At 45.2% G+C, this 27,858-nt stretch overlaps 1 protein-coding gene across 5 annotated transcripts; it reads left to right on the plus strand.

Annotated features, from left to right (window-relative positions):
* Window positions 1–34: 34 nt before the first annotated feature.
* On the plus strand, window positions 35–27,858 carry LOC126039923 (histamine N-methyltransferase-like). Of its 5 annotated transcripts, none has more exons than XM_049803747.1 (8): window positions 35–171; window positions 5,249–5,462; window positions 9,860–10,056; window positions 11,018–11,070; window positions 14,548–14,655; window positions 18,764–18,894; window positions 19,478–19,571; window positions 22,219–25,753. In XM_049803747.1, the coding sequence occupies exons 3-8, from the start codon at window positions 9,920–9,922 to the stop codon at window positions 22,572–22,574; spliced, it is 879 nt and encodes a 292-aa protein (XP_049659704.1). In that variant the 5' UTR covers window positions 35–171; window positions 5,249–5,462; window positions 9,860–9,919; the 3' UTR covers window positions 22,575–25,753. The 5 variants fall into 5 exon arrangements, with proteins under 5 accessions (XP_049659704.1, XP_049659713.1, XP_049659723.1 ...); XM_049803766.1 differs by lacking the exon at window positions 35–171 and having other exon boundaries at window positions 4,383–5,462; window positions 22,219–22,478; window positions 25,672–27,858; XM_049803782.1 differs by lacking the exon at window positions 35–171 and having other exon boundaries at window positions 4,383–5,462; window positions 22,219–22,437; window positions 25,672–25,758.

Below are 27,858 nucleotides of genomic sequence, written 5' to 3' on the forward strand. Positions count from 1 at the left end.
TGTCAGAGCCGGAGTGACAGCAGACGTCAGCGCCATGTGCTCGAGGGGGTGACGGCCTCCCGAACGCAGCTAGAAGAAAGCCCTTCTAATTTCGGTTGATTGCTTTTCATATGCGGCTCGTTCAGATCCTCTTCGTGGCATGAGCTCATTAGGGAACAGCTACAGGAGGAGGTAAGGGGAAATTAATAACGTGGAAGGTGCCGATCGCAAGTGGATGTTGCGTAGGTATCAGAAAGACAGTGGTCTTCTGAGCCAGGAATACTTGTTTTGGAATAAATAACAGATAATTGCTGCTACAAGTGAAAAAGATTTAAAACATGACCAGGTATTAAGAGCCGCATGACTTCTGTATCGCTCCGTGCCTTTATCATCAGTGGGTCCGAAGCTCCGCTAAGTTAGCGTGGTACCAGGAGTGGCCCCATGTGACAGTCTGAAAAAAGATGTCCAAGATGGTATTTTTCATTTACAGGTAGTTAGGTATTTCTGTCAGTTCTGTCCTCGTATCACTGCGTCTTGAAAAGAGAAAATAATTATGCCCATACACAGGTAAAATGTCCTAAAAATTGCCTTTTTATAATGAATGATTGTTGCTTACTAAAATTCATACCTGTGTAGAAAAGCTAAATCATCAGCAAAAGTGGCAAAGAGGAAAACCCAGCTCCTCTTCCCTGGCACAATTCTGCTTTCCCGTGACATCTATAACCTGAGCCAGGTCTTTGCCGAGTCCTTCACGCTTCTCCAGCACAGAAACTCATTTCTTAGCAGAGATTGAAGTCCCAAGGAAAAAGTGAGCTGCATTTCGCTGAGGGGCAGTGAGAGGTTGGGACTCTCGTGTCTGGTCCATCGCTGCCTCGTGGCTTTGCAGGACGAGAGCTGTACGCTCTGGGTAGTGTTCTAGCAGCATCACTTTCTACCAGCTCCTTCTGGTAAGGAGTACCAGGCGGTGAAGGTGTTCACCATCCTTTACGACCTCCAAACCTGGACACAATAATAATGAAATCCCTTACCAACATTTTTGGAACTTGAATTTCTGAGATTAATTTAATTAAGAATTTCAGTTTCAAATTACTAGTTGAAATACTAACTAAAACTTAGTTTTTTCAGTCTGGGAATAGAGCACTCATTTGTTTCACTATGACAAACCAGAAGTTTGGAGCGGTGCATAATGAAATATTTCAGGGAGAATTTTTGATTCAATTAACTTTGAGGAGGGAGAAAAAGCAAAATTATTTTAACAAAGGCAAACATTTGTAAAAATTATAATCCATTCCTCAGAATTACTTGGGAAAATAAAGCAACTTGTTTGTTGAATAAATAGTTCTCGATAGCCAGGTTCAGGTTTGGCCTGTTGCGGTCGCTCAGTGTATTACAATGACAAAAATTGAAAATACAGCCAGGCGCTGGTCAATTTTTGCTATTTTAAGGGTGGAGAGTGCCTGCAGGGATGAACCAGTCATGGTGGTTTGAGACTGGCCACCCTAGAGAGGGACCGGAGTCCTGCGCCCCCGTTGCATGAAGACCTGCAGCAACCCAAAATGTGAAAGTACCAATTTTAAGGTGATGATGCCTACGCTGGGTTTGAGGAGGAAGAGCAAATCCTCACCCAGATTCACGGGCTGCAGCTATGGGGGAGCTCATCGCACTTGCCCGGGGCTGCCGTACCTGCCAAACCCAGCCCAAATCCGTGGTGAGGATGGGGGCTGTGAAGACGTGGACCCCTTCACCCGGGGCAGAGACAGCGATGCTGCAGTTCCCCCAGGGTACCCCGGGTTGTAAGGGCCACAGCTAACGAGCTGCAGGAGGAAGGCGGCAGCTCTGGCCTTGCGGCTGGCCCCTCTCCCCCTCGAAGGGATGTCTGTACCCGTGGCCGCGTGTGTGTGCATGCAAAGCTTTGGAAATTTCCATTTTAATAAAAGCAACCTTGGAGGAGCATGAGCAATAACCTGTCTGCTCTTTGGCACTGACAGTTAGGCTGTCCTGTAAAATGAGATTTTGCTACCCCAGCGCAGCGATCTTGTTATCGACTCCAGCTTGCATCAGCGTGCTTTATTAGAAGACAGCAGAAATAATTCTTTAGACATTAAGCAACGTCTAGTTTCTGCTTTTATCGGGCTGGCTGAGTGTGATTAAATCATATCCAGAGGTAAGCCCAATAAACTCCTGGATCTCTGGGCTCAGATATTTGGTCCATCTACAGATGCTCTGAAGTCTGGCGAGAGGATAGAAATTAGGTCTTTCCTGCCCAGCCTTTTCCACTCCTGCTGCCTCTTGAAAATCCAGTTTTCTAGGTCTGACCTATGTACTTTGGACTCTCCGGTTTTATTAAGGGAGGGGCGACGTTACACGTGGATCCATCCCCTGCCTGTTCCCAAGCTCAGCTTCGCTCAGCTGTGACTCCAGGCTTCGGTCCCTGCTCCAGAGTGATGGATCTTCGCCCAAGCGAGGGTCACTGCAGCCACGCGCATGACCGATGGGCTATTCCGGCGCTCCGGTCCCTTCCAAGATAAAATCAGCATTACACGGCTTTACGCTTCCAATCACCTGTCTTCACGTGTAATCAGCAGCCAGTCCCAACGCCCTGCCTGTACCCATCTTTTTTGTCAACTTTGATAGCACTTTTCATCTCCGAAGGCATCAACTGATTAACCAGTTATCACAGCTCTTCTAACTCTCCAGCGGATACTTTTGTGCTGCTATTCCCACTTCTGCCATGGGAACGACGAGGCTGCTGGAGCTTGCGGATCAGCACAACCCATGGGAAACCCTGCGTTGCTGCTGGGCATGGCCAAACCGGCAGCATGTGGCAGGGCACGTTCCTCTGCACTTTTCCCCCTTCAGCGAGGGCTGGCTCCCAGCATTGCTTCCAGCATTGCTGGAAGAGGAAATGATAATGATTCATTTGGACCAGGACCGTAACATTTAGCTCCTTTCTCCTCCTTCCCAGAGTATAAATTTTCAGCCAAAACCCACACAGTTGTACACCAGAGAAGGGAATAATCTGCAGATGTTGACCGTTCCCAGCTCTCGCCTCGTCTAAGGGGCCAGCGACAACTACCTGGGTCTTTGCCAGGTTTCTGGGTGGACTCCTCTTATTCACAACTTTGTGTTTTAATATTATACCACTCTTGGCCAAGTATCTACAGAGTTGTGAATTGTCCCCTGAGCTGTCATGAGAGAGAGAGACATTTAATGCACAATAACTATTATTTCCCAAAGATTGATGCCCTCAAGGCTTGTGGGTCCTCCTTTCAATAACTCAGCCTCCTGCCGTCTAGGACAGTGCTGCATATAGGAGGACGCGTAGTGAAATGGCACAGGGAGGTGATTTTTCTTTTCTTTTTTAAACTGTGTATATCACATTAATGAAAAAACCATAGGTCTGCCTGAGGGTGGTGTGACCAGCTTCTCTGCAGGATTTCATTTTGCAGAGCCTGTCCTGGCTCCTGCCCTTCTCTGCTGGCTTTAGCCTCTGGCTCAGCACAGCCCTGCCCTGGGCACAGGTGCCTCTGCAGCATGTTGTATAGACGCCATCGGGAAGGGAAGGTGCTGGGGGCGAGGAAAGCAAGGTCTAGGCAATGGTGCAGCATCCCCCCTCCCAAACCACCCTGTGCCAGGGCAGCACTGAGCCCACATCAAACTGAAACGGCTGGGATTTGGCTTAAAGTTCGCAGAGTGTGTCTCCAGAGGAGATTAAAGAAGGAAATTAACAGCAGCATCTTTTATTTTCATAAAGCACTTAAAAGCACCAGATGCATATAATTTTTATTTTTGGCTCTCTAAACTTAGGCTTTCATATTAAATTGCAACTGGCACTCGGAAAACTCATTTTTAGTGGATTGCAGAAGGAGAAAAGCGTGGGCCAGATGCCCATGAGTTTATATTCTTTTGACCAACTTGCACAGCTCTGCTCATGCCAATTAATCTGGGTTTCCAGAACTACAAAGAAAACCAGGAAAACACCACTGACCTCGCTGTTCAGCTCTGTTTGAACAGCAGTACTTATCGCTGGTACAGAGCCAGGACAGGGCATTGCACAGCTACTGCTGCAGCAGGGTTTGCACCCACAGCCTGGGTGGGAGCCATTGCTGCAGAATGAACGTTCGCTGGGACTCTTCAAGCCAAGAGAAGCTGGCTTGGTTTGTGGCTGTCTGACCGAGTAGCCGGCGTTTTATTTTCCTTGAAACGTCTCTTGCATATAAAGTCGTGATCGCCGATTTGAGATGGCAAAACAGTTGTGGGGCCGCTTGTTCCTCCTGCGTGGCTTTGGCATCCCTCTTTGCCGAGGGCCCAGCAGAAGGTACCAAAACACCGCGGCTCCACAGCTCTCTGCTTGCTCCTTGACGAAGGGCTTTTTGTACCTCCTTCCCTCCAAGTGGTTTGGAAATGGTGCTGTGTACGGAGAGAAAAAAAAAAAGGCAGTGGGTGTTGCCTTCCCACACAGTCATTGTTCTAGCTGAACAATTTTAACTGTTGATATGAAATCTTTATTTCAGTAAACTTCCAGCTAAATGTCAAACTCCAGCCATTTCTCCTGTAACTGTGCCTTTGGAAGCGTGATTGTTAATATTACTGGTGTTATTTTACATGACTTTCGCAATGTGAACAGTTCATTTCTCCATGAACAGTTCATTTCTCCAAGTCCAGAAGGAAAACTTCTTCATTTAACTTCAAAAAAAATTATTTTTCACTAAACATGAAGGAACAATGAACAATTTGAGGCACACACAGGGCAAATATGTTATTAAGGCTCTGAACACCAAACCACAGTGTGACAGCAGACATGGGTCAGTGCTTTTTTCCATGCTTGCGTTCCCTGAGGTAAAACTGCTCCTAACAGCGCTGTGGAGGGCGGACACAATTTGGAAAATGCTTCCCATTGCTTAAGCCCTGGAAAGTAAGGGATAAGCAAAATTTCAGCTCCTGGCAAGAAAACGATCTAAAAAGCAAAGTAATCTATAACGGTAGGCTTCTATAGGCAAACTGTAAATGATACGGTACATTGCCATGTGCCACACACTGAGACAACTATTTCCAATTTGTCACGAGTCGCACTTCTTATATACCAGTGGCAGGGCTTTATTTTTCATCCGGACTCTAATTAACACGTTGATAGAGCTCTGTGTCTGAATGCTCCCAGGGTGTTGGTGGCCGTGCCAGGCGTGTCTTGGGGGACAGCTGGTAGGGACCACGCGGAGGGTGCCGATGGACACGGCGGGCGACGTTTAAACCGCCCGCTCTGCCTCTGCAGGCAGCTGCCGCCGCATCAAGTTATGATGTCGCCCACTCCTTTCTCAAGCAGCAAAAAAAAAAACCCCCCCCTCCACCACGCTGCCACGTCGCAGCCCCGGGGGTGGGACGGCAGGAACCGCCGAGAAGGTGTCCGGTTGGGACCGCGTCCCCAGCGCCGCAGCGGCACCGCACCGTGGGAGCCCACGGCCCCGAGAGGCAGAGACCGCTCGCGCGTAAGTACGGCTGCCTGCGAGGCAAGCACGAGCTTAACCGATTGCATTAAACTCCTCCGAAAGGGATCCCTGTTTCGCTGGCGTTCGGCTACAAGCCGTAATCCTGTGCTAATAAGCCCGAGCTCCTGCTGCAAATAGTTTACAGCTGAGGGCACGCTCGCATTGTTTTCTGGCTTCACAGGGAAGGTTTAAAGGGTTTTACGGGGAGTTTAAAGCAGGTTTAGTTCTGCTAACGCCGGCGTAAACCAGGGGTGGATCAAGTGACTGCAGCATAAACACAGAGCTTGTTTTCGAAACTCCTCAGTCTTTTTAGGGAGCTACGTATGAATTTAGATTATCACCGAAGGGAACGTGCCCAAGTGAACATTATTATCCAAAAGTTTCTATCAGCCTGATTCAGAAAAAACCCCTTTTCTTCCTTCTCTTTACTCATTTTTAAAGTTAACTGGCTGGAATTCAAACAGCAAAACACATAATGAAGTAAATGGGGCAAATTCAAACAGCCAAAAGCATAATGAAATAAATGAGACAAATTCCTTGAACTGCACCTAACATGAAAATGAATCTCAGCTGCTCATTAGAGACTGCTAAGCAGGGGACATGGGCAAATTAAATCACGGGAAGTAGAGGGAGGCATAGAAAAAAGGTCAATTATCTAAATCTCCTCTTATTAACTGCAAAATATTTTTTCAAGATTGAAGGTAGTAAAATATGTTAGTGGCAAATGGCAAAGCCTCTTTATGTGCTTAAAGTAAAAAGCGAGGAGTTAGGCAGAGCAGAGGAATGGGTAAACAAGGAATATACCACTTTATTTTCAGGGTGATTTAGCAGTGAGTAATTCTCACCCGACATACATCCAGGTGTTTGCTTCCTTACTCTCTGGCAAAATTCATACCTGGTTTCCTCAGGTTAATTCAGATTTTGCTGGGGATGTGAGTGCTGGTCATCCAGGTAAAGGAGGGGTTGTTGGTCCGAGGCTCATGCGTGGCGGCTGAGCCGGGTGGGTAGCGTGGGCAGCGTGCTGTCGCTGTGCACGTGAGCGGCAGATATCGCCCTGCGAGCCGGAGTGATGGTCCTCCACCTAAGAGAGTCAGTTCAGCTGGGATTTGTCGGTCTGCCTAATGCACGGGCCACATAACCTGTTTTATTTAACACCACCAGGCTCACTGAAGCAGGCGGCAGCGGGGTAAGCTTTGTGGCCGGGGGGGCCATCACCTTCCCGTGCCACTCCGACTGGCCCTCATGGGCATCTGAGACCCAGTAAAGTTTTTAAAGCTCTCCCATCTACTTGTTACACGGCCTTTTTCATCATTGTTCTTCAACACACTCAGTTTTGCCGGTTTTTCCCTTGAAAGCATCCTTGCTGCCAGAGAGGGTGGGAAACAGGGAGCGTGCCAAAAGCTGGGTCTACCTCAGCGGTGGTATGGGTGGAAAAATCATACCTTGGGTCCCGCTCTGGAGGTCACCGCTGGTCTTCGGGACTGCCGGAAGGACAGCAATTAACAGCCATTGCTAATTGATCTAATGGCTCTGGTAGCAGCACGTACTGGAGGATGTGGCTCATGGGATGCAAAACCAAACCATGTCACGACTTGGAAATTATCTTTGGCATGAGCAGCAAAGGAAAGCTGGCAAAGCCAAGCAGCTTGCGTTATCGTTGAAAAGGGGGCAGGAGGAGGAGCTGGGGAACTGCAGCTGTCCCTAGAAATCGTCCTTCAAGAAGGAGTGAGCGCCAGAAAGAGAAAAAGGTGGTGGCCAGGCAATGTGGAGATGTCAGCGAGAGATTGTGCCAAGCCCATCTTTCTGCCGGTGGTGTAACAGTCCCACTGTACAGGGGAGAAGGAGGTGCTCCTAGACAGAGGCTTTAGGGTTGGCACCATCTTGTATGACATTCTCATAACCAAGCGAGGAAGACGTGGCCTCGATAAGACAGCTATTGGGTGGGTGGAAAACTGGTTTCACAGTTAGTTAGAAAATTTACCAGCAGTTCACTGCCAGAAAGGGAGGTAATGATGAGTATGAACCTGAGCCCACTACTGTTTCGTTGTTTCTGTTCATGATTTGGAGGAGGGATGAGACTGTTGTTATTTGAGGTGCAGCTGAAAGGGATTTGAGCACAAAGGAGGACAGAATTGTAATTCAAAGGGACAAGAGAAGTAGCCTGGAGAAAGCCCATGGTTTGTATTTCAGCGGTCAAGCTGGCGAGTGAAGGCAAGCGGGGTGGGGTCTCGCGGGGTGAGGGAAGCCGTCCCGGTGTAGTCATACGTTTGAGTTATGGTCTAGCCATGGTGATACTGCTCAGTTCAGGGTTTAACATGATGCACTGGCCTTTAAGGAGGACCAGTACTCCATAGCTTCACTATGCAAGCCTGATTACTGTGTATAAACTATGAAGGCTTTGCTAACGACTATGCCCTTGAAGAGGGAACTAAAGACTGATAAAACGAAACATCCTGCCCCAGAAGGTGCTGAAGGCCAGATGATGGCCAAAGAAGTATGAACTAAGGGAAAGGTAAAGGTGGCAGGGAGAGATTGCAACCACCGACTCAATTCAAGGCTGGAAGAACTTGCCCCCCCTCCCACCTGCAAGGAGCATGCATGAAAATTTACATAGCAAGCAAGGTTAATTTAAATATAACTGACTAATAATAGATGAGAGGGTGTCATGGTTTAACTCCAGCCAGCAACTAAGCACCACGCAGCCGCTCACTGACTTCCCCCCAGCCAGTGGGATGGGGAAAGAATCGGGGAAAAAAAAGTAAAACTCGTGCGTTGAGATAAGAACAGTTTAACAGAACAGAAAAGAAGAAACTAATAATGATAACAGTAACACTAATAAAATGACGATAGTAAAAATAAAATGATTGGAATGTACAAGTATTGCACAATGCAATTGCTCACCACTTGCCAATCGACGCCCAGTTAGTCCCCAAGCAGCGATTCCCCCCACCCCCACTCCCCCCAGTTTATATACTGGGCGTGACATCACACGGTCTGGAATACCCCGTTGGCCAGTTTGGGTCAGCTGCCCTGGCTGTGTCCCCTCCCAACTTCTTGTGCCCCTCCAGCCTTCTCGCTGGCTGGGCGTGAGAAGCTGAAAAATCCTTGACTTTAGTCTAAACACTGCTTAGCAACAACTGAAAACATCAGTGTGTTATCAACATTCTTCTCATACCCAACTCAAAAACATAGCACTGTACCAGCTAGTAGGAAGACAATTAACTCTATCCCAGCTGACAGAGGGTCGCTACTAACCAATGAATGTAAATTTAGGTGGGTTTTTACTAATCATGTAACAGAACAAATACGTTGTAGTTCTTCGGTATGGTGTGCAGGCTTTGTGGAGTTACCACCTGGTACCCACCTCTGCGCAGACGTGAAATAAAGAAACATCTCGGCTCTGTGTGTAAGATTGGCTCGTTGCACAGCGGCTACCAAACCCCAGTTGTGGGACAACACTGGCTGTGCTGGGAGCCAGGGTCTGTCAGCGGGTGGGAGGCTTTTGCCCTTGGCTGCTGCACTCCAACAACAGGGCTTGGCTGGGGACAGTCCAAAGGGAGCAATAAAAATAACGAGAAGTGGTTGGGATGTAACCGGTGCAGGAAAGCCAGAGGAGAGGGTAAGAGACACTGGTGAGATGTGGTGCGGTCCTTAAGGACGGGAGCCATGAGGACGAAGAGGGTTCCTCTTTCTCCTTGCCGCTTAGGACAAGATACGATGGACTTAAAACTGCAGTTTAAGGGAGGATGAGCACATCTTTGTGGGCTTTTCAAGGTGCAGCCCGACATTTCCCGGTAGCGCACTCTGCCTCCCCTGCTCCCAAGTCTGTGTAAGCCGGGTTTAGCACAACATCCATTCCAGTAACTCACGTGGCTTTCGTGAATTAACTACTTAGCCCGTGGGAATCATACCATTATCTTCAGAGGAACTAGAAAAATAAAGAGTGCATTTATAAGGTTTTTATTGTTTTCACCCCACCATCAACATTCCCTTTAAGAACATCAAAAGATTAAAAAAACAGATAGAGACATCTGCCAGCATCTCTGGAGATGAGTGTTGCACTTTCTTCTAATCCAGAGCAAGTCTTTGGAGCCTCTCCATGCCTTCAAGAAATAGGGGAATTTTTCTTTTATTTAAGAACCGTCTAAAGAACCTTTTACCGGGTTTTAACAGAGCCCTGTGTCAGCACAGTTAAAAAATGCTGGCATTTCCTCTGCGCAGATTAAAGATGATATATTACGCTTTGCTGCTCAAACCTGATTTACAGCTTCTATTGCAAAATTGCATAATACTTTTTGAAGTGCTCTAAGGCACAGTAGCAGGGCTGAGGACCTGGAGCAAAGTCCGGGCCGCGTGCTGGTTTTTACCTCCTCCAGCATTTGTTATTCCTTCTCTAGGTCTGAAAGAAGAGCTGCAGGGAGCAACCTGTCCCCTCCTGCATCCTTCTGACCCCCAGCATGGCATCACCCATGAGGAGCTTGCTCACCGACCCCGCCAGATACCTCTGGGCTTTCCGCCTCTTCCTCACGAATTCGACCGAGCACCAGTGCATGCGGGAGTTCGTGGAGAGGCAGCTGCCGGCTGTGATAGCGAGGTAACGTGGAGGTGGCCACACTGAGCTGAAGGACAGCCTGGGGCATGGTCCCGCGGCGGTGACGGGCTTGGCCTGGCTCGGGGGGGGGGGGGGGGGGGGCTGTCTGCGAGAGGCAGATTGCTGTTCCCCACTGGCCACCCCGTCTGTAGGTCTCTGATAGGGCTTGGCTGGAGATTTCATTTACAACGCCGCTGAATGGCTGCTCTTCGGGATGGAGCTTGCCTAGCAGGGAGGAGATAAGGCTGAATTGTTTCCTCGCATGCAAATATAGCTTACCCTGAATCAACTCTAACGCACGAAAAATGCAATAAGGGATATTATGTTCTAACGTTAAATTTGACTGAAAGCATCTTTTTACAAGTAATGTTTTCAGTTAATAATTAGGCTCTCTCCAGCATGTGTGAATAACGCTCCTGCTTTGCCCGCTGGTGGGTGTTTTTTGCCGGACCCCTCGCTTTCTGGGCTGGCTGGGGCAGCAGGCAGGTGGGATCAAATCCTGGTTCTGGGGAGGGCCTTCTCTGGGCCCAGGGTTTTACAGCTCTGCCAAAGGCTCGTTAAGGGATTTTAAAGGCATTACGCTCTCCCTTTTTCCTCCCTATTTTGCAAAATGTGAAACTTCTACAAACAATTTCTAAGCTGCTGGTCCAGACCCAGGGACGTCTCTGGTGCTTGAAGCACAGACATGGAGAAGGCATGTATCTGCTGCTGCTTGTATGCACTCATAATAAAAGCAGAACTCCTCTACAAATTGCCAAAATAACTGGAAATCAGGAATCTCCAAAGAGCAGAGTTCTGAATCTGATCCCTCCTGCCAGCTCGCAGGCCCGCCTGTACATGTGCATGTGGCATTTGATTTTGTGCTGCAGGTTTTAGTCTTCACGGGTTCTCCAGTGCTTCACAAAATGGATGTAACCCTCTCGACTGGGTAGCTCTCCTAAAATGTGTAAATAATGTTTTTCAGTATTGGAAACGGGAAGTCTACAATCAATATTCTAAGTGTTGGTGGTGGAGCAGGTATGCCATGAACTTCAATATTGATATGCGTTTCGCTTTTTTTTTCAAAGAATAGAGATTACAAATTGCAGAAAGGAGCAGAGTGGGAAATAGGTATTTTCTTGTAAAGTCAGCTCCAGCAGCAGATGGCATTAGCTGGTGTGTGGCCACATCATCTGAACAGCTTGTGCCTCCCCACCCTGATTCTTGTATGTCCTCCACAAGAAACCTCCCTCTACACCATCACTCCTTAAGGGCAGAGAGAGGCTTGAACCGTAGGGTTTCTATGGAAAAAAGTGCCATAACGTCTTAGATTCCTCAGAATATTACATTTTTACTTACATTGCGATTATTCTCCCCCGTAACTATTTACTGAGGCGGTAACTCCCCATCATTACTGCCTCCTGCCCTGCTACGTGACAGCTCTGCTGACCTCTCTTTTGCCTGGACATATTTGCTGACCACAGCCAATGCACAAGCCCCTCCTGGAGCTACTGTCCCCCAAAACACTGGAGCTGAACATAAATTCCAGAAGAAATCCAGAAGAAATCAGAAGAAATAAGTCTCTTATCTGAAGTTCACTGCGTGGAAAAACAATACCAATAACATCAAGTGGCTTCTTCTCATTAAATTCTTGCTTAAGTTCCCCCCTAATTAAACGGTATGTTTTCTAATTCTGCTCTGCCCATTAAGTTATCAAACTTAAATTTTATATGAACAGTTAATTTAGTTCAAATGCTTTAGTCATACCATCTCCAAAGACTAATCTCAGCTTTGTCAATCTCTCCTAATAAGTAAAAAGAATTGTATGTAAATGGTGGGTGTCAGTTATAAAACAGACAGTGTGACAGAGTAGGAACATTTCTCTCCAAACAAAGGCAACAATTCTTCTGCCAAAAAAAATATTGTTTTTAACAGGAACACTTCACTTAGTGAGGTACTTAACTCCCTAACCAGGAACACTCCAGCTTAACAAGATGGACCTTCAATCAATAATGTGCCGGCAAAGCTTGTTTTGTGCTGTAAAAATCCCCAAATCGCCCAAACCCTGCTGCTTGCTGGCTTGTTCCCATCCCATCAGCAGTCCTTGGGTGGTCGGGAGGATTCCCAGATCCCTGCAGCTATCCCTGGCTGATGTCGGAGGGCAGTGATGGAGCTGTTGCCCTGGCCCCATCCGCCCCTGTAGTTTGCAGGGAGGGAGCACAGAAGGAAAGCGTTTCCTTTCCACTTTTCCACCTCAAGAGACAAGCAAACCGTTTAATGTAGCGTCATATCCCATTACATCCGCCCATCTACAGCGCCTGCCTTCGCCTACAGCCTTTGCCTTATTAAGTTCACACTCCAGCGCGCCGCACTCTGTACCTTTAAAAACCATAAAAGTCATCAGCGCTGCTATAAAGTAGCAACTGTGCTATAAACTATCCCGTTACGTAAAATGTTTAATTAGAAACTTAATGGTGAACATAGTGGTAGCCTTTAAAAGGTAATTGTGTTGGAGAGTTTAAATAATTTGGATAGCCTAATTGCCAAATTGTTGATAATGCAAGCTGCCACAGATTTGACTGTAAAATGCCTCAGGACACTTGTTTGCATATAAAAGAGCTAACTGAAGTCAATTAAGGCTGTGGATTAAATTATGAATCAACGGGGTGGTTTTTTTGGTTAAAAACAATACAAGGGTGGTTTGGCCACAGAAGAGTGGAAAGGAATATATTAACCTATCCGCGTATGGAAATGCAAAATTCAAATTTTTTTTTATCAGGACTCGCACAGCCTTTCGAAGGGCTAATCCATTTTACAGAAAGTTGGTAAAGCAAACAGAAATCAAAATAGTGCCGTAGTTCATTACAAATTCTGTGTTCCCAAATTTTACCATGGCAGCTTGCAGGTGACTGGCTTTGCTCAGATTTTTCAACAGAATACCGGGTTTGCCGTGGCAGCAAAGCTGCAGCTATTTCTGCTACTTCAGAAATTCCATTTCCCCTCCCTCAACGAATGTGTTTGCACAGATGCCATGTAAATTTTGGTGTTATTAAGTTGCTTCAAGAAAGACATGTAAGTCTGAAAAAATTGAACTCCTCCCTTTTTCTGTTAAATTCTCAGGGCATTAATGAGCAGATGACACCTAGGCTGGGGTGCCTGATTTTGACCCGTGGTGATGTGTGGTGGAGCCAGAAGCAGGCAGAGAACATTTCGTAGTGAAAAGGACCCTGCGGGGGGAGGACCCGGTGTGCAGGGTTGAGCTCAGGGGAACATATTACAACTACTTCATCCCCAGTATTTTCCTTTTGTACCTCAAATCTTCTGTATAATGGAGCTAACACTGGAGTGGTGGGAGCCCAGGGGCACTGAAAACCATGAGGATGTGGAGAGGCTGGGCAAATACAACAGGACACCTCCCTCCACAGTCCCTCAGCAAGGGTTTGCTGGGTGATCCTCCATTCAGTACACAAGTTTGTTCATTTGTAGGGAATTTTATAACGTGGAGTTGTGCGCAAGCGCAAGCACATCTGTCAGGACAAAGCTCAATGTTTGTCTGTAACGACCCCGGGATCTATTATCCACCATAGTTACCCTCTGCTTCGCTCTTTCTACCTTAATTTATTCTGTTATTTTTGCCACCTAAAATTTATTGAAGCACAATAAGCAGAAGTGAGCCCTAAGAAAGCTAAGCAAGCCGGCGTGATATTGTCCCTGGACCCATGCCTCAGTCAGGAGCATCATCTCCCTGAGCTTCCTCTGTCGCAGATGGGGAGAGGTGGCCAGGAGCGATGGCAGCTCTTTTTAAATTTTGAAATGTTGGATCTACTGGTAATTCCATGGGTAAAATAATTGCAGCTGGCCTGCACAGTGTGCAGAGAGAACAATTCCTCACAAAAGCAGTGCAGTCAGCTCTGGGGTATTCTGAAAACAGGGGTTAGATAAACACATATGGTATGTGCACTATTCATTATACTTGTGGAAAAAGTCACAGGACACCAAAGACAAACAGACGTGAATGTTGTTTCTGATTCCAGTGTAAACACATATTCTCTTCCCCCTCACCCACGTGGCCTGGTAACCAGTGAGGCGCTTGGCTAAAAATGCTCTTACTGACTCCTAAGAAATCCTGCCAGGTTGGCTGGTGATGGGACCGTCAGAACCAGTACCATCAGAGTCATTTAGGATCTTCCCCGGGAAGTTAGACCATGTCCAGAAAATGTGAGGTCAAGCCATGTGCATGACCATGTCTGGTTTTCCCTTGGCACTGATGGTGGTAGTCGGAGAGGAGGAATGAAGATAGTTGGGACTGATATTTAATTTTTTCTCAAATCCTAGAGCTAAAACTTCAGTGGCAATCTGCTGGGAATACAAAGCAGCTACATGTGCCTGTGTGGTACGTTTTCTGTACATGAATGGCAGGCATCAGTCTTCAAAACTGGGGAGGTGATGGTGGTGGAGATAACATTTGCCTGAGCTTTGCTTTCATCTTGGATTTCATGTCGCCTGCTTCCCTAGGTGAGATTGACCTGCTGATCCTGTCAAAACTACAAGCCAGATACCCGGGGGTCACCATCAACAATGATGTGATAGAGCCAAGTGCTGACCAAATCTTCAAGTACAAAGGTATTTTCACATTAAATAAATTAGATTTACATTAAGTATGCTAAATGCATTAAAAAGAGTTGAACGCTAGATGACCCCACATTCAAATGCTTTCTTTCATAAGTGGCTCTTAAATGAAAAAAAAGTTACTATTTTAGGGGGTTTTTGCCATCATTGCTCTTCAACAATGTTCAGTCTCTCATTAAAATCTTAGTCTCTCACACTGCAAATAACTCTGCATGGCAAATGCTTGGGCTAGACAGACTTTAAAAGCTAAGCAAGGTGGGAACTGATGGGTGATTCTATGGGAATAAAGTAAAATCCCCACATTTCAGAAAGTTTTTATCCTTCAACTTGCACTGAATCAGGATCCTTCCTCAACATCAAAGAGAAAATTTTCATGTCTCATGGTAATTCTCACATATCTTAAAAATCGTTTCCAAATAACAAATAGCTAAATCTCACAGTGTTGCACTAAATTAGTTACCAACATTTGCATTAGAAAGCGTGGTGTCGTGGTTTAACTCCAGCCAGCAACTAAGTACCACGCAGCCGCTCACTCACTTCCCCCATCCAGTGGGATGGGGGAGGAAATCGGGAAAAAAGGTAAAACCTCTGGGTTGAGATAAGAACGGTTTAATAGAGCAGAAAAGAAGAAACTAATAATGATAATGATAACACTAATAAAATGACAACAGTAGTAATAAAAGGATTGGAATGTACAAATGATGCGCAGGGCAATTGCTCACCACCCGCCGACCGACACCCCGCCTGTCCCCGAGCGGCGATTCCCTGCCCCCCCCCCACTTCCCAGTTCCTAAACTGGATGGGACGTCCCATGGTATGGAATACCCCGTTGGCCAGTTTGGGTCAGGTGCCTTGGTTGTGTCCTGTGCCAACTTCTTGTGCCCTGGCTGGGCATCAGAAGCTGAAAAATCCTTGACTATAGTCTAAACACTACTGAGCAACAACTGAAAACATCAGTGTTATCAACGTTCTTTGCATGCTGAACTCAAAACGTAGCACTGTACCAGCTACTAGGAAGACAGTTAGCTCTATCCCAGCTGAAACCAGGACACATGGAAAGGAAAGCAAGATGGATAGAGAGACTTCTGCCATGTGCTCTGCGGCTTAGAGCTTGTTTACTTCCACCAACCCAAAGTTCTGAGCAACATTCCTGAAGGAAAGCCAAACATTTCCCAAGGAGGACTGAATGTTAGCAGGGGTGCTTTGGTCAAACTGCCCTACAAAGCGAGCATTAAATATCAATCCACAGTTTGATTATTACTGGATTAACACCTACCAGGCTTTACCTTAGCAGTTAATTATGGTCTTGCATGGAGGTGACACCAGCTACGCTGCACAGGCTGTGAGCAGCCCCGGGCAGAGGACACCTTGCCCGAAAGCGGCTGCTGAATGGATGTGGCAGTAATGAATGAATGTTGTCAGCAGCCTGCATTGTTGGAAATGCTCCAAACCATAGTAAATACCAGACTGTAAAACCACACTGTAAATCTCCAACTCTTACTCTTGTTTAAGTCCTTAAAAATTAAGCATTCCCAGGATGAAGCAACTTGTGGAAGTTGAAGGAAAAAACTCCAAATAGTAACAATCTCTTTCTCCCTGCAGTGGGGGAGTTCAGAGTCACTGGAAGCACCAAAGGCTCCTACGAAATACATCATTTTTTTATATCTGTCTCTTTATTACATGGACCTGATCTTTGAAAAGATGGCTTGTGCAAAATCCCAGGAGCTTTTACATTGCTCCAGGCTGAGATAGTGAAGGATGGGCAACAGAGCATCTGCTCTGTTTATAAGACAGTTCGGGCACTTGCACACAGCATTTCTGTCCTGTCTGGGCTATCGACCATAGGCCATGTGAGACTGGATTTGCGCCGAATCTTCCTAGTGGTCCCACCACCTACCACCAAGTAACTGACTGTCCTATCCTACTTCATTGAGTTTCTTTACAGAAAAAAGTTAACGAAAATATAAGACATTGTCCTTATTTTAAGTTTTATGCTAAACTAGTAATTAAATATTCATCTGAATTTCTTTCTTTAAACTTTCTTATTTGGTAATTAAACATGTCCCCAGTAGGTATCATTAATTAGGTTTCTGAGCCCTAAGATTTTCCAGGGAGAATTGGAAACATTATCTGCGCCTCTGAGGATTCAGTAGTTATGTTTTCTGCCTAACCAGATACTTTCTCCTTGGGAAGGAGAAGCCAAGCTCACAAGAGAAACTTCATACTGGGATGTGCAGTGACGACAAACTGAGGTTTCTCTTAGGCTGCATCATATGACAGAGGCTCTCCTCAAAGTCCTGTGGCCAGGCTGTGGTTTTCCTTTTTTCCTGGTCCATGTCCAGGTGAAGTCCCTTGGTGACCATGGTTGGAGTGTTGGCAGCCCCACAACTCAGCCCTGTTGCCGTTGCCTGCACGGCACGACACGACTGCAGGCAGTCCAGTTTTGACGGCACCCATCAAGGGCACACGACCAGCTTCTGACCCAGACAACAATCTGGGTCGAACCCAGGAGAAAATTAAAGAAAACTTTTCAAAATAGTTAAGGTGACACATTTTGGCTTCAGGTGAATATTCGGGCAGAAACTTTCCATAATCAGAATGAGTTTGCCCTTTCTGAAATTTTGACTTTAAAAGCCCACCCTGGCAAGCAATTCAGTTTTCTTCTTCGTGCCTCCTCACAGACTGTCTAGCAATTGAATTGAACCAGATTGCACCAGATTATTTGTGATGGTGATATGAACTGCTGCTGAATGAAGCCTGAGTTTAAAACAGCAAATTAAATCTGAACTGCAAGCGCCGGGGCCAGTGACTGATAAATGGAAGTGAACAGAGTAGCAGCAGCAGCAGCAGCTGAAAGGGGTGGCCCATTTCCAGCCATACAAGAGAGGAGATAAGCACTGATGGAGCATTTCTCATCTGTCCGACGGGGATATGTCCTAATCAGAGCCCAAAAGGAGAAACATTGTGATTAGTGGTGTAAAGGCGCTGGTCTTAGCAAATCATGTTGTTTTGAACATGTGTTCTGTAGCTAGGGCTCAGTCTGCCTTTGGGCCATTTAAGTTTTAAATTTATGTTAACTCCATCAAAGCACAGGAATCACATCAGGGCTAGTTTTGTCCTGGAGCAATCCCGAGCGCCAAGCAGGAGTGCAATGAGATGAGCTCCATATGCCAGCAGATGGACATTAGTATTCCAGCAACCCCTAAATTATGAAACTATCTCTCAGTTTTGCTCCCATAAAAAGCAAAGAAATGCAGTGATGAGCCAGGCCCTCGGTATAACTTATTCCTTGAATCCACTTCTCCAGCTCTCTGCTTTCCTCAGTTGCTGGATGTGCATTGTATCGAGGTCTGAAAAGATGCCATGTGTCACTCTTTATACTAGTCTGTTTTAAAACTCTATTATCCCTTCTACCTGAAGCAGTTGCCTGAAACTGTGGGCTTTTGAAAAATTATTTGAACGCAGCAGAAGCCAAAAGTCAAGAGATGGGTCCTTGCTCACGGAGCAAAGCTCCTTCCCCCTCCCACCATCCCTGTGACACATTCCCAGAGTGAGCCATTTGCTTTCTCTGCCCTTCTCCAGCTTTTATTTGCGCTTCTCTCCAAAACATCCGTCCTCGAGCACCTATATTTATTCGTTCAGTCTCTGGAAAACCCTTCACCATGGCCTGGCTTCTGCTCAGCCACGTGGGTCTTGTGTGTCACTTAAGCAAAGGGGCCATCAGCTCTTCTCCCATTTGGCAGGAAAAGTGCTGCTTGTGGCCTCATAACTGTTTATCCCAACCGATATGTTTTCATTCAGCTTGAGCTAGTCATGGGGAAGAGTTTCTTTTTTTTTTTTTTAAATCAGGTAAAGACTAGAGGAGCCCAAATGAGGGTGCAAAGGGCAAAGCATTAGACCCTCTTAAGACTTCATCTACAAAGACCTTTACAACCACCTTCTCACATACGGGCTCAAGGTTTTAAATATTCCACTGTTGTGTTAAACCGGTACCAAAACTCTCTACCTAAATATGAATTTTGGAGGTATTAAAGCTCCAAATGGAAATGGATCCCGTATTTGCAATTGATATAACTCTGTTGTGCCTTCTCCCATATTTTAGAGCATGTGGCTGAGACATCAAACCTCGAGAACGTAAAGTTTACCTGGCATCAGGAGACAGCTTATGAATATGAAAGTCGAATGAATGCAGAAAAGAAGGCTAAAAAATGGGACTTCATTCACATGATCCAGGTAAAAGTCTCTGCAAAGCAAATGTTGTCAAAGACTTGGCTGTTAAAAGTATGCATGAAGTATGTGACCTCATTATCCACTCTAAGGGGAAGAAAGGAGAGTTTATTTCCCTGTAATTTGAAGTGCTTAAGCATAAGTGAACTGCAAAAATGAAAGATGAGTTACAGCAAAGCAACTTTGAGCACAGTAGTCCTATTAACCAGGCTGTGGGTGGCAGTCAACTAAAAATATACTTTAACTAGCATTTTCAAAGCTCCTCGTCCTCTGTGTGAATTGCCTTTGTATTTCCAAGTTTACTGAAGCCATTACAAACCATCTTCATTGCTAAGAAAGGCAAATCTTTTGGTCTCAGGTTAATGAATGAACATGAGCTTGGTCCTGGGAGAGCCAGAGAACAGGCAAGGCAGTGACAGCCCCAAGCTTGCAGAGCGAGCCCACTGCCCGCTCTTGTGCTAATGCGTCTTGTCATCCCACTGCTCTTGCGTTGAGATTGCCCCCATTTGGTTTCTTTTACCTAGTGGTACCAGTTATACTATTCACCAGGACCGCACCAGATTTCTGTAAACATCTCTGCTCTTTCCAGATGCTGTATTATGAGAAAGACATCCCAGCGACTATCCGGTATTTCCACAGCCTCCTGGAAGCGCAGGCAAAGCTCCTCATTATCATGGTATCAGGTGAGAGCTGTTCCACCGGCGCTGCTCGGTCAGGCAAAAACCATGAGGACCCTTGGGGTTCCTGCAAGTTCAACACAGGCCAGCTAGAAACCAATGCACATTTTTATTTAAAACATCCTTTATCACCTATAGAGGTGTACTGGCTGCATAATAAATGGTGAACACTCATCTACATCCATTGAAATCTGCACGCCATCTATATCTAAGCAGCTCCATGCTGCAGGTTGTAAAGCTGAAGGCTTTGTAAGCCAGCAAACCGTGCCATGGACACAAAACGCCTTTCTCTCGCCTTCTGCCCTTCGCCGTCCTACAGCCTGGCCAGTGATGGACGGCAACAGAGAGCCCTGAAGCGGGCAAGAGGCTCCATCCCGCGGCTCTCACTCACAAGAGCTTCTTCAGCCTCTGCTATTTTCTGTAAAAGGCTTTTCAGGCTGGGCACCGCATTTTCTCGCTCCTTGCAGCATTAAGCGAACGGCTACGACAGGGCTCGGCTATGCCATACAGCAGGTGTTAGAGCACATATGGTTCATTTTCTTCTCAAACTGCCCATTTCCTTAATATCATCATTTTGGGCGGAAAACGGCATTCTTAGGCTGTTTCAGATCTCAAAGAGATGCTCTGTGGTCAATCCAGCAGGAAAACGCAGGGGCAGAGTAAACAACCTCTTAATAGTGTAGGCAGGGTTTTCTAGGGATACTGCAATGGTGGGGTCTAATTTGATTCTAGAAAGCCTTTAATTTGCCTCACAAGCTATGCAAATTTTTGTCATATAAACAGTCACATCCGATAGTTTTGTCAGGGATATTAAGTTCACAGGTTTAAGCTTAATTTTTTATTGAATTTGGCCATGTCTGCAACCTGTAATGTTTGATGAAGTTCCTTTTTTGTGTTCATGCAGTGTCCACAATGAGGTAACACTTCTCTCACCTGAATTTATTAATACTATTTTTCTCCAAAATGTTTTTGGTTTAAAGTATTTTCAAGCAGTTCACTACAAGAAATCTGTATTTTAAATGATCTGAGTTACTGTCCTTGTTCTTTGGCTGAATAAGAATAGATCAGACTATTGCTGATTACCTGCGCATGGTTAATTGAAGTTCTTTTCCAGTTGCTTAACCTGTCCCTTTGGACATTCACAAAATGTGAATACAGGGAGGAACACCTGCCTATTCGAAATTAATGTGATTAAAAATCTGAATTAATGAAAAGTATTTGAAGTCCTTTCTGGGCCAGGTGACCCTGGGTTTTGTGATGGAGCAAAATGGAGCAGAAATTGCTGGGGTCAGCAAGAAAGCAGGAGAGAGGAGTAGAGCTCACAATAGCAGAGAAGAAAGGGGAAAACCTTGGGGGGAAAGAAGAGTGTAGAGAGGGGAAGGAAGTAGTGCTATGAAAATGAGCACTGAAGCAAAAAGAGGTACTGAAAGATAAGCAGAACAAAGCTCATTTCAAAAAAAATGAAGGTAATGTCACCTCCAACACAAACACATTAGGATGTGTTAATTAAAAACCAGTCTGGGAATAGGATTGATAGGAGAGGGCTTGGTCAGTTGGTGAGGATTGCAATCCTCCTGCTCCATCCCTGCCGGGAGAGCAGGCGAGTTGCAAGAGCTATGGAGTGTTATTTTTAACACATTTAAAAAAAATCTGTTTACATCGCCTTGAAAACAAAAGTAGTGCCATATGCTGAGCCTATTGAGAGCTATTATAATAATGCTGCATTCAGGTAGTGTATAATTGCTCGGCGCAGAGATGGCACTGAGTCACACAACACTGACACCAGCAAATTTTCTGCAATTAGTGCTCTGCATTCAATTTCCACCAGGTGAAAGAAAATATTGTAGCCTCTCTTCGAAACACCAAACTGTTTATTTGACTATAAATAACTGTTTGCAGATAAAGCATTTGCAAAACCGCCGAGCAACTGGTTTTAGTAGTTACGCAGATTTATAGTCATAACTCTCAAGAGCTGCTCATTAGGCTCAAAGTTATTTTCATCCCGTCCAGCCATTCTGGATGATCCTTTTATAAATGATTTATAGCAGAAATGCTGAATCAGACATCCAGGCTGAGGGAAAATAAAGTTGTGAAGACCTATCTGGGGAGTTTTCAGCTTACCCAGCTGGTTTTCTTTGTAAAACGTCCCGTGAGAAGAGGTGCATGCACGAGCACGGGCATGGCACGGGCTCAGTTCTGGAGGCGACTGCAGTGCGACAAGAGCCTTTTCCTTCCTCCCTCTTCATCTTCGCACACCCAAATAGTACGCAGCCAAAACATCCTTCTGGCACCACTGGGGAGGCCTGCTCGGGGTGAGGGGCAGCCCTCTCATTGCCCGTGCTCAAAAGCGCGTAAGCGTGATGGGAGCGAAGGCTGAAGGCTGGGAGCGTGGTACAGCTTCGTCCCAGACTCTCTCCATCTCACCCTTTTCTCCACCACACACCCAGCTATGATCAGGACAATGATCAGGGTTTGAGGCAGAGAAGCAGGGAGGCAGCCATCTCCACCGCACACCCCAGGACACACGTCCCAACTCTGGAGAGATCCCACTCGCAACGAGGACAACTGCTTAAAAAAAAAAAAAAAAAAAAAAATTTGTTCAAGTAGTGTTTTTCCTTGTTCCTGAGCATTTCTCTGGTGGTTTATCTCTCAGAAACCAGCGGCTGGGGAACACTGTGGAAGAAATACGGGTCTTCCTTCCCTTTAGATGACCTCTGCTCTTACGTTTCCTCTGCTGACATCAAAAGGATACTGGATTCAGCTGGGCTGAAGTACCAGGTCTACGAGATCCCATCCCACATGGACATAACGAGCTGCTTTACTGAAGGGAACAAGGATGGGGAGCTGCTGCTGGATTTCCTGACAGAAACTTGTGAGTTTTCTAAAAATGCTCCTCCTGAACTAAAGCATCAGGTAATGGAAGATTTAAGAAAGCCTGAATTCAGTGAAAAAAGAGACGGGAAGGTGCTTTTTAATAACAACCTGAGTGTAATAGTAATTGAGCCATGAGTTAACCTCTTCTTGCTTCTTGATCCAAATTAAATAGTCAGATACAAACCGTTAACAGCTGAAATATGTTTTTCATACCTTATAAATGGCTTAGTTTACTTGAGTACTGATATATAATTTTCGGAACCTGTTAAGAAATCAGTATTAATACCTGTTGTTATAAGTGAGCTTTAATACCCAATTAATTCTGCACTAATCTATGAATGTGTGATTCACTAAGCAGTTAATTGAGCTTTATTGTACGGAAGTTGTATAATCTGAGGTAACTCAGACCATCCACTCAGGCACTGCAGAAACCTAACCATTTCCTAAGAAATAATCAAGAACCACATGTCATTTCATCATCTTAATTTAAAAACTCTGCAGACCAAATAAGCAAATTAAAGCTTCTCAGTGCAGCTGGCAAGAGTGGAAGCTCAGAATGACAGACCATTTGGGTGGCTGCTCAGTGGGATTTCTTGAGCTTGCTGTGACTTCAAAAATCTCATACCTCCAGTTACCGTGAAAGTGGCCTCACACCTTCTGCACGTGTGATGGCTGCCTGCTCCTGCCTCCGCAGCCAACTCCATTTAATGGCACTGCTTCCCTCTCCCGGTATTTTCACTTTATTTTTATGATGGTGCGTCTGCAGGGCGATTTGTGGACCAGGTCCATATTGGCACTGCAAGAGCGAAGGGATTGAAGGTGGTCGAGGCACAGCAGCGGTAACAACAGTCCCGGAGAGGTGGATTTCACTAATGAGCCCTGATGCAAAGCCTGTCTCAGGAATCGGCTACTGCTGTCACGTAGGGCTTTCTGGCATTTTTAGCTGAACACACAAACCCCCTGGCTGCAGTCTTTCACTAGCCTGGCAGCAAGGGCCATGCCTGGAAGATGTAAAAATAAACAGGTTTCTCTGGGATTTGTTTCATTTCCAATGGGGTCACATCAGGTAAATTTGTTCAATATATAGTATAGGATGTTCAGAAGGAAGACAATTCGCCTCCTCAGTCCCTTCTCCATGTGGGGCTGTCTCCACTCCAGCAGTTGATGCATTTGTTTTGCTAAATGATTTTATGGTTTTAAGAAGTGTTACGCTCTCTACAAGGCACAACGCATAGCAGAACACAATATAGTCACTTGAATGAATTTAATAGTCTGAATACTCAGTTTATTCAGCGAGACAGGTGTGATTTCTGACATTGAAATAATTTGATTCAGTGTGGAAATGGTTTACTTTAGATAATGCTTTAGCTGCAAGAAATTATATTTTATTTTTGCATATACATTTCTGATACAATATAGATTATTAAAGATTTGAAGTGATTTACAAGAGAATGTGTTGGGCATTAATAGCTGTTTATATTCATTTTAATGTGAATTATCTGAAACACACACTTCTCCTAGTGATCAAATATTAACTCCAATGTATTTTAGAATGCGTCCATGGTATTTCTCAGCCGTTGAACAGAACAAAACCTATTACCGCTTTTACACAGTACTACGTACAGATTGCTGCATTAGAAGACCTCAGTATACCTGTAAGCTGCTATGGTGACATGGCAAAGTGGGGAAAAAAGGAAAATCTCTCATTAGGACAGATTGCTGCACGCCTTTCTAATGGGAAACAAATTAAAGTTAAAATTATTTTTGTAGCTCTTTTGTGCTGTCAGTGACCTCTTCTAAATGGTGTGTGGGAAGGAGGTGACCGCTGAATATTGCCACATCAACCCTGTCGGGACTGACGTATCTTTGGGAGCCACAGAAATACCAGAACAAAAAAAAAAAAAAAAAAGAAAAGAAAAATCCAACAACAAAACCCAGCAACAAGATGCACGTGCATGTCCTGTTGTTTTCTGGTTTAGCAGAGGTAAAAAATACAAGGAAAAAGCTTTTTAGAGTTTTGGGAGGAGGTTTGTTCTGGAAATTTGGGAGAGAACAGGAAAGGCGCGGAACAGCAGAGATGATCTGGACAGAAGAGAGGAGGATATGACCGCACACACACATAAAAAAGGAGATTAAATGTGAATGCATGTGAGAGCTCCTTCCCCTCTTTAATCAGAACGGGAGAGGCCAGGGAGAGGGAGCGCTTGCTGGGTGCATGGTGTTGCACAGGGTCTTATTTAAAAGCAGAATTCGCTGGGGGAAAAAGCACTTTCACCCCAGGCTGGAGAAGGAAACTCCTTATCTGAAACCAAACACGCCAGAGCTGTCCTCTGCCACCGCTTTTGCTTCTGAGGAGAATTTCATTAAAAAACGGGGGGGGGGGGGGGAATACAGTAAACTTCATTCTGTGTATGCAGCTGCTTCCATTAAGGGGCTGGGGGAAAACTGAATCAGAAGAGCACCCTTAAGGGATAAATTATTTTTAATTTTAAATTTGTAACACATGCATTTCCAAGAAGTACTGTAAGTATTATTTAGTAGGAAATGAGTGTGGGGAAGCACAATTTTATGCTCGTTTGACCATAAAAACTGAAGGAGTTCTTGTAAATCTCTCAAACAACTTCCTAATAGACTAAAGAACCACATTTTCATGTGAGAATCACCCTTAATTGTACGGCAAGATACAGCTCTTCCAGAGCACTTTAGGGAGTCCAACCTGTCCGTGAACTGGGATTTATACAGCGCTTTTGAGCTTACCTGTGTACTTTCTGTACCGAATTAATTGTTTTCCTCTCAGAAAGTCTGCCTTATCTCAACCAGCAGAAATTTCTTCCAAAAGCACATCTCCAGCCCAGCCTTGGTCTTTGCAAACCCCCAGGTGGATGTGTGGACCAACGGGACGGGTCTGCCTCGCTTGCACCCCTAGAAAGTGAATTTTTAGGGTTTATACAGAGGTTCCCTGAGAGCAATCGTCTTAAACCAGCATAACACTGATTGAAACAAGCTGGGCGTCGAGCTACCTGTATTAAAAATATACCAGAAATGATCCTGCAAGTCCTTCATGCATGCGTGCCCCTTTCTGGCTAAATACGTCTTTCAGATATGAAGTGTAAACATTATGCAGAAACGTGACTCTGGGTAAATGCAACCCTTAACATTGCATCTGTGCATTCGTCGGAGACGGTGTTTGTTTCTAAATTGGGAGACAACCTTTTTTCTTTTCATTTCACAGGCACATAAACCTGGAATATACAGATTATATTACAGGTACAGGAGAAAAAACCCGGAGGGAGGAGGAGGAGCACCTCTCCTTTGAAACAGCAGGCAAACACCCAGGCCTGTGTCCCTCTGATAAGTAAGTGTGAGCTCGTGGCTCTGATGCTACGTCAGGTGATTATTTCCCAAAGTAAATCCCGCAGGAGGTTTGCTGTGCAGGGAAGGCAATGGCCCGGCGTCCACGGATGAGGCTTTGGAGCGACGTCACGTGGGAAGGCTGCGGGGGGGGAGAAAAAGTGGGGGAGGAAAAGGCTGACCCCCTCCAAAGGAGCCTGGTCTTCACGTATACGTCCCCTCCGCATCGAATGCATCTGCCTGAGCAGCTTCAGGGCTGCTACTTTAAATCGTACGTAGAGAAATATTCTCACTGTTGTGTTAATTACAACAGCAAATTGAACAAATGCACTTGCAGCTCTGCTGCTGTCGCCATTTCTACATCGGTGTAATTCATGCTTGCAGCCCATGATAGGATTTTTTAATGTCATTACACAGTAGGGCAAAGTCTTCATTTTTAATAAAAATACAAATGCTAAAATGAAATGGATTAATATCTAATTTTACATCTTCATTTACATGATGTGCAAAATTATCTTAAATATTTGTTATGGATGGAGTGGCTTTCCACCAATTTAGGCTTTTTTTTCGTACTGGAGAATGTTAACATAAATTGTAGCATAAATCATTGCCTTGTAGAGTACCAGAAGGCGCATATAAAAACCCATATCTTTACTGCACATATTTCCCATTAACCATAATCTATTAGTAATTGAAGTTCATTACAAATTCTTGTAGACTTTATTGCTATCATGCTGCATGACATAGTGAACCTGGCTTGCATAACAAGAAGTCCTTGCTGGGAAATATCCTATTAACAATGACTGTGCATTTGTCATTGTGATAATAAATCCAAAGCTGCCTGTAGATTATAAATTATTGCGGCGCCATTTCCACTGTTGTAGTTTAAAAGTTTTGTCAGCACTTCCATTTTAAACCCCTGCTTTACAGGCAGTTATAACTTGACCATAAAAATCTGCAGCAAGCTGAATCTCGACTTACAAGGTCTCAGTCCAAGAGCGTGTTTCTTCCCCAGTGAGATGCATATTTCTTCCACCTGAAAATCTTAGAAGCAGAAGCTGTGTTTATGGCAGATTTTTCCTTCTGCATTTGCATAGCTTCTAATTGGAAGAAACCAGGCCATTTGACAAGCAATTTGTCCATAATCTTTCAAAAGATTTTGCTAGGATTTAAAAATATATCAAGACAAAATGATGGGAGGCAGGCTGACCTGAGTGTTCACTGGTTTAGCACCTGAAAAAGCCTCGATCCTTACCTCCAGGTGCCACAGGCTCTGGGGAGGTATTGGGCAAACCCCACTTCTCTTCAAAGGAGAAACTGAAGAGAAATGATGCTACCCACATGCCTTGCAAAGGTGTTTTGAGGATTAATGACTAACGCTGAAGTTCTGGCATCCACTCAAGTCATCCTTCATCATGTCTATGCAATTCTTTGAGCTCTATATAGGTTTTAAGTGTTATTAAAAGAAAATTGCCATAGAGTTGAACTTTAAGTGTTAATTATGACTCGAGATATAAATGACATCAGGTCAAATCTTTTACAATTTACCTCCGTAATTGACTTCAGCTCGCTACACCAGGGGATATCTATCTAGCTGAATGCGTCTGCCTATCATATTTCTTAAGTCCCTATAGCAATGCATCCAGTTAGCTGGACGTACCCATTATGCCTCAACTGCTCCTAAACAGTGTAGGATAAAGCCTTCGCCTCCCTGAAATCACCAGGAAAACTTTCCCTCCCACCAGCAAGGCCAGGTTTTAACATCATCCTGCAATACATGCTCTGTCTTGAAGCACTGCTCATGTTTTCGTGGGGTGGGTAATGAAGTTTGCAGTAAGTACAATAATCGTCTTTTCACATCAATAATGTCTTCTATCGCAACATGCCCCAAATTGCTTTAAAATCTTGATATGCAAAACCACCTCCCTTACCACTGAGGCGCAGCAACCTCCTGGGTGAAATTCAGCAGCTGCTGGATGGTTCACAGCACCGTTTCACAGCAATTTATGGCAGGATGAGGAGGAGGAGGGGGCTGTCTGCAGTGGAAGTGGCAACGGCAAGGAGCAGA

Source organism: Accipiter gentilis, chromosome 1, assembly GCF_929443795.1.
Source record: "Accipiter gentilis chromosome 1, bAccGen1.1, whole genome shotgun sequence".
NCBI classification, from domain to species: domain Eukaryota; kingdom Metazoa; phylum Chordata; class Aves; order Accipitriformes; family Accipitridae; genus Astur; species Astur gentilis.

Excerpts from the sequence above, each read along its gene's own strand:
- LOC126039923 (XM_049803747.1), top strand. The coding sequence starts at position 9,920 with ATGGCATCACCCATGAGGAGCTTGCTCACCGACCCCGCCAGATACCTC. Across the intron at positions 10,057-11,017 it reads CTGCCGGCTGTGATAGCGAG|TATTGGAAACGGGAAGTCTA; the intron begins GTAACGTGGAGG and ends AATGTTTTTCAG. Across the intron at positions 14,656-18,763 it reads CCAAATCTTCAAGTACAAAG|AGCATGTGGCTGAGACATCA; the intron begins GTATTTTCACAT and ends CCCATATTTTAG.